This window comes from Palaemon carinicauda, chromosome 9, assembly GCF_036898095.1.
Source record: "Palaemon carinicauda isolate YSFRI2023 chromosome 9, ASM3689809v2, whole genome shotgun sequence".
NCBI lineage: Eukaryota > Metazoa > Arthropoda > Malacostraca > Decapoda > Palaemonidae > Palaemon > Palaemon carinicauda.
In genome coordinates, this window is record NC_090733.1 from 45074343 (window position 1) to 45081740 (window position 7398).

Genomic DNA, 7398 nt, shown 5'->3' on the forward strand with positions numbered 1-7398 from the left:
AAATTTTTTTTAAACAAATAAAGAAGCTTCACACACATAAACACATATACACACACAGTCACACACACACATACACGCACGCACACACAGACACAGACACACACACACACACACACACACACATATATATATATATATATATATATATATATATATATATATATATATATATATATATGTATATATATATATATATACATATATATATATATATATATATATATATATATATATATATATATATATATATATATATATATATATATATATATGTATATATATATATATATATATATATATATATATATATATATATATATATATATATATATATATATATATATATATATATATACACACACAAACATATATATATATATATATATATATATATATATATATATATATATATATATATATTAGAGATAGTTGAAGATTACGAGTTGGATAGGTGTATGAAAGAAAGTATATCTGTGAGAGTAAGAACTGAAATGAGGGAAAGTGTGCCAAATTTTGTTAGATTCAGAGATGCTGTTATGAGACTACTAATGAGGGTAGTTGATAGTGTAGTAAATAGGAGTGTTAGGGCAAGTAATGTGGCAATACCTGTAAGAACAAAAGAAAGGTTTAGGCAAGGGAATCAGGCTTGGAGGGATAGGAGTGCTAGTGCGCAGCGGGGTAGTTCAGGTAGTTGTATCCGTGAAGAGAAGTGTTATAGATGTGAGAAAGTAGGGCATAAATAAAATGAGTGTAGATGGGCGTTAGGAGCATGTTTCGGGTGTGGAGAGACAGGGCATCGTATTAGTGAGTGTAAGAAAGAGAAAGTGGTTAAGTGATATAGGTGTGATATGACTGGTCATATAGCTAGAGGATGTAGGAGTAATCGTATAATATGATTTTCGGCAATTGTGGCAAGGATGGGCATTATGCGAGGATATGTGAGGAGCAGCGTGCTAAATGCACTGAATATAATCAGATGGGCATATGGGTAGGGTTTGTAGGAAGAAGGGATCAAGTCAGCCAGGATATTCGTGAAACTAATCAGTAAGAGGGTGCAGCTAGGTGAATTCTCTTGTGTGTATGGAGCGAATTGGATCAATGTTCGGGAGAATGGGATGAATAATTTGTTGGAAATGAGTAAGTATGAACCTAGTATGCAGGAGAAGTTAGGGTTTGAAAATAAACAGTTTGTGTTAGTTGAATACAGGAAAAAGAGGCGTTTGAAAGTTTTAAGTGAGGAGAAAGTGCAAGGGAAATTTATAGGTATGGGTTTGAATCTGAATATGCATGACAATGGTTTAAATATACAGGTGAGTATGGAAGATAAATGTGTTAATACAGATGAACCATGGCTGAGTATGAATGATACATATAATGTATTTGGCTTTTTCTTAGATGATGTAAAAAAAAGTATGACGAAAGCGAGAATGAGAGATAGGAGAATGATAAGTAGTATGAAAGAATCTTTTATTAAAGTAGATAAGGTTTTGGATGAAATGGATGAATTACTGAGGGAAATAAGTGAGATTTTAGGGCCAGATGATAGTGAGGTAGATGGGATAGTTCATGATATTTTAGATGATAGGAGTACATATGAGGATCAGAATAGTACATTGAATGATAGCGATATGGAAGAAATGAATGAAAGAGTGTATGAAGGCCCAGTTACTTGAAGCTGAGGTCTTGTTCCCTACTGCGACTGGGTTATTAAAAAAATTAGGCAAGTGTTTTGTAAGACGGATATGGCAAAGTAAAGAAGGAGGAATGTGGAGGATTGATACTTGTTTTATATTTATTCTATTATTGATGTTTACCAGATCACGACAGAAAGAGAGAGAGAGAGAGAGAGAGAGAGAGAGAGAGAGAGAGAGTGTGTGTGTGTGTGTGTGTGTCTGTGTGTGTGTCTGTGTCTGTGTGTGTGTGTGCATCAGCGAGTGAGAGGTAGTTAGTGTATCGATAGTTTGTTGTGAGAAAGACTGTTGGTATAAATGAGGTAGTTTATGTCTTTTTAGCTAGGTTAGGAAAGTTGTGAATGTCTTAGGTGAATGTCTTTTTTATTTTACTGCAGTAAGTGTCAGTTTTATGTGCTTGAATGCTGGATTATTGATATCATTTTTTCCAGTTTGGAAGGGATTATTTATTTCAAAAGCCGTAATTCCCCCTTTGGAGAGATTGATTTTTTTTGAAAAGTGGATTTATTGTTGCTGACCAGGCCTGTAATAGAGGATTTTGTTTGGACTGCTGTATTGGACTGCACAGCTGTTGGTGACCTGGACTGTGGTAGAGGATTTTCTTTGCACAGCTGTTTTCAATTGCTGCTGATGCTGATGAGGATAACGACGACAAAGATATGATGATAACCACAAGCCCAATCAGGAAGGCAGTTGTGGCAAATTGCCACACAGTGTAGTCGGTTAACCACAGAGCTGTGGTGGTGAGCCGCAAAAGACTGTTCGGCTTTGTGTGAACGATTGCGTTGGTGCCAACATAATATTATATAAGTATACATATTTTGTTGTTGGTGTGCCAATTAATTTTAAGTTTTGTTAGGAGATTTTTTGGTTGGTTTAGTTCAGTGGTTCCCAACCTGTGGTACGCGAGGGCCTTCCAGGTGGTACGCGAACACTTTCGGGGTCATGAACGATTTTTAGTTATATTTTACTTCACAAAGATGTGTACTGCCTAACACAAGATAATCTGGCAACGATTTGCAACTGTTGCCATACGCCACCCACTGGTCCCAGCAGCCTTATCGTTAAATTAGGTCCTCCACTAACTCTCGTAGTTGCCTACGGTCGCCAGCTACTTCAACTAAAACTCGGTCAACTCATTTTTAACCAAATTTAAAAGTGAAGATTTAAGTCACCAAGTGAATCTGGCAGTTTTTCGGAGGTTAGTGGAGGACCTAATTCACACAGTACACTTACTTAATGCGCTAATATGTAGTATTAGTTGCATTTTATCGACAAGAAATAACAAAATTTGTGGCTGACTGTGAAAATCCAGTTGCTTGATAAGCAAGTGCATCATTCTCTGGATGACGGCGATGAGCAACAGCCAGTGACGTCATGGTCACTGAAAGCTGATTGGTGGAGAGACGAGTTCGGGCGAGGAGAGCATTGCAAGACGGGGCAGTTAGGAAGGGCACTCAGCAGTACAAGTACGTTGCCTTTCCCTCCCTTCACATCACCCTCCCTTACTTCACACTTCCCTCCCTTCTTCCCTCTACACCTCCCTTACTTTACTATACCTTACTACTTATACTTTACATATACTTTATTTATTTCTTGATTGATTAATCTTTTTTTTTCTTTACCTATCCACAGGATTTGACATGCCGAAGAGAAAATATGACCCGGCATACATAAAGTATGGTTTCATTGCAATTGAACATGGAGGAGAAGCTCTTCCGCAGTGTGTGGTCTGTATGAAGTTCCTTTCCAATGCGGTCATGAAACCCAGCCTGCTCAAACGTCATCTTGAGACTAATCACGCGGTCAAGAAGGACCAAGATCAGAGCTATTTCCAGCGACTTGGCGAAAACGTGAAGCGGCAGCGCATGGACAAGACTAGCCAGATCTACCAGAAGGGAGCAGGAATTGTGAAAGCATCCTATGAAGTCACTCTCCTGGTGGCTAAAAACATGAAAGCACATACCATTGCAGAGTCTCTCATCATGCCAGCGGCAAAGATCTTGGTCAGCTACGTGATTGGAGAGGAGGCGGTGGCGAAGTTGGAGAATGTTTCCGTCTCTAACAACACTGTACAACGCCGTATCGAGGAGATGTCGGTCGACATTGCCAACCAAGTGGTTGAGGGAGTGAAATCCTCAAAGTAAGGGTTTGCCATTCAACTCGACGTATCGACGGACATCACCAACTGCTCTCAACTACTTGTCTACGTCCGCTTCACGCAGAGTAATGCTGCAAAGACTGAGTTACTGCTGAGCCAGGATCTGACCAGTACAACAACAGGAAAGGATATTTTCAACGTTTTGGACAATTTCTTCAAGCAGAATGAACAGGACTGGGGAAAGTTGGTCGGATGCACGACAAATGGGGCTCCATCGATGCTCGGTCGAAAGTCAGGTTTTCAAGCCCATGTGAAAGCTGTAGCACCAAACTCCACTGCTGTCCACTGTTTCATACACAGATTCGCCCACTGTGCTAAGGTGCTCCCTCCGAAGTTGTTATCACGCTTGAACCGAGTTATCAGAATCGTTAATTTCGTCAAAACATCCGCCCTGAATACTCAACTGTTCAAGCTCCTCTGTGAAGATTTTGGCTCTGACCACATCTGTCTCCTCTACCACACAGAGGTGCGCCGGCTCTCCCGGGGTAATATGACGAGGGGTCTCTTTGAACTGAGAGATGTACTCCTCGTATTCTTCAAGGAGAAGGAACACGATTTTCAGAAAGATCTGGAAGACGAGGAGTTTATCTCAAGGTTGGCCTACCGGTCAGACATTTTTGGAGCCCTCAACCACTTAAACTTGTCGTTCCAAGGGCCCGACTGCACTGTCACAGAGTTCATCTCGAAGCTGGGAGCGTTTGTCCGGAAGCTGGATCTGTGGATGAAGACCGTGGAGAGCAAACGTGACGGAATGTTCAAACACCTGACTACCCTTGAGAGGGAGCCCACTGATGAATTTGCCCAAGAAATCATCCATCACCTCTCACTGCTCAAGACTGAGTTGAAGCATTACTTCCCGGACGTGACATGTTGTGCCTACGTCGCCAATCCATTCTCCGTTGATCCAGCCAATCTACCTGTTGGGACCGGGGAACAAGAGGAACTCATAGATATCCAGGCTGACGAGACAGCAAAGACAAAGCACAAAGAATGCTCTCCTTTAAACTTCTGGGTGAGCATGGCCTCCTCGTACCCGACGCTAGCCCGTCACGCTGTTCCCCAGCTACTGATTTTCCCCTCGACGTGGGAGTGCGAGCAGGGGTTCTCAGCCTTCATGGCCATCAAGTCGAAGAGCCGGAACCGTCTTGCTGCGCCCGGGGCATGATTTTCGATGTGCTGTGAGCAAAGCCATGCCCCGCATTGACCAGCTGGTGGAGAAGAACCAGATACAGCCCTCGCATTGAGTTGTTGTTTTCTTAGTTAATTTGCGTGTTCTATTTTTACAATTATAGAAATAAAGTGGTATCTAATCGAATTTAGTTTCTCTGGAACCAGGTGGTACGCGGCGACTGTACGGGACTGTTAAGTTCATAATCAATTTTAAGTGTGATATTTTGGTTGTGGAAGATTCGTATTGAGCATTTTAGTTTTAAGAAATATAGTTTTAAGGTTATGTTTTGTTTTTATTTGCTTTTTGTCCAAGAGTCCCGCTGCTGATAACATAAGGGGAAAGTTGTCTTGAGGAGACTATTGTCAGTTAGAGTGATTCAAGGGTTTGAGAAGAATGACTATCAGAATTATCTGCATTCCTAATATTATGAACATGATGAAACTGTCAGGGAAGATGTCAATGTAAAGGATGATTTGAATTATGAAAAGTCTTATGCAACATGCTTAACAAACGTATTGACCGACGATGCCCGAAATTGATATCTAGTTCAGGAATTAGAAATTTAATAGACCGTAAGTTCAAGCTCAACAAATTAAGATGAAAAACATAAAGTGAATACCAGGCAAGAGAACAATACTCGAAACAAGGTAGATCGATAGAATCAAAACACTTCTTCGGCATAGATTGATAACTGAAAATCTAAAAGCACTTTTTCAATAAGTCATTTTTTTTTGGCACTTGACGAGAACACATACCTAGTGTGTTTCTCAAAAGTGAATTTGCTATCCAGAATCACACCTAAGATTTCGAAAGAGTCATACAGAGTTCAAGATACATTGATAATGCTGATATCCTGATGAGGAGGAGCCAGTGTCCTTGACCTACTTACAATGCTTTTAATTTTATTAGGATCCATCTTCCTGCAATATAACTATAGCAATTTATGGACCCAGCATCCCTATATATGTATGTATATATGTATATATATATATATATATATATATATATATATATATATATATATATATATATATATATATATATATATATATATATAAATATATATATATATATATATATATATATATATATATATATATATATATATATATATATATATATATATATATATATATATATGTGTGTGTGTGTATATATATATATATATATATATATATATATATATATATATATATATATATATATATATATATATATTTATATTTATATATATATATATATATATATATATATATATATATATATAAATATATATATATATATACATATATATATTTATATAAATATATATATATATATATATATATATATATATATATATATATATATATATATATATATATATATATATATATATATATATATATATATATATATATATATATATATATATATATATATATATATATATATATATATATACATATATATATATATATATATATATATATATATATATATATATATATATATATATATATATATATATATATATATATATATATATATATATATATATATATATATATATATATATTATATATAAATGTATATATATATATATATACATATACATATATATACATATATATATATATATATATATATATATATATATATACTTATATATAAATGTATATCTATATATATGTATATATATATATATATATATATATATATATATAATATATATATATATATATATTTATAAATAAATATATATATATATATATTATATATATTTATTTATATATATATATATATTTATATAAATAAATATATATATATATATATATATATATATACTTATATATAAATGTATATATATATATATATATATATATATATATATATATATATATATATATATATATATATATATATATATATATATATATATATATATATATATATATATATATATATATATATAAATTTTTATGTATATATATACATCTATACATATATATATATATATATATATATATATATATATATATATATATATATATATATATATATATATATATACAGAGAATATCACATGGTAGTGTTCTTTCATTCTGCGGAATTTATTATGTCAATGGAATTTTATTCTTCTTAATGAAATGCATTGCTTGCAAATATCTATATAAATGTTCACAAACAACAAAAATATGAAAAATAATACCATATGTTAACCCCAATTTTTATGATATTGGTTAATTATAATTACCCGGGAAGGGAACTCGAAAACTAGTCCATGCAAGTGATATGACTACTGTAACGTATTGCATCATTTTATCTCTCTCTCTCTCTCTCTCTCTCTCTCTCTCTCTCTCTCTCTCTCTCTCTCTCTCTCTCTCTCTCTCTCT

At 34.3% G+C, this 7398-nt stretch overlaps 1 protein-coding gene across 1 annotated transcript in view; it reads left to right on the forward strand.

The window, feature by feature from the left end:
* The first annotated feature begins 892 nt into the window (after positions 1-892).
* Positions 893-7398, forward strand: part of LOC137646376 (zinc finger BED domain-containing protein 5-like) — a 44914-nt gene continuing 38408 nt past the window's right edge. The window contains exons 1-5 of the mRNA XM_068379480.1: positions 893-988; positions 1311-1550; positions 3007-3160; positions 3327-3820; positions 3917-4595. Of these exons, the coding sequence (XP_068235581.1) occupies positions 893-988; positions 1311-1550; positions 3007-3160; positions 3327-3820; positions 3917-4595 (1663 nt within the window). The remainder of the gene's footprint in view (positions 989-1310; positions 1551-3006; positions 3161-3326; positions 3821-3916; positions 4596-7398) is intronic.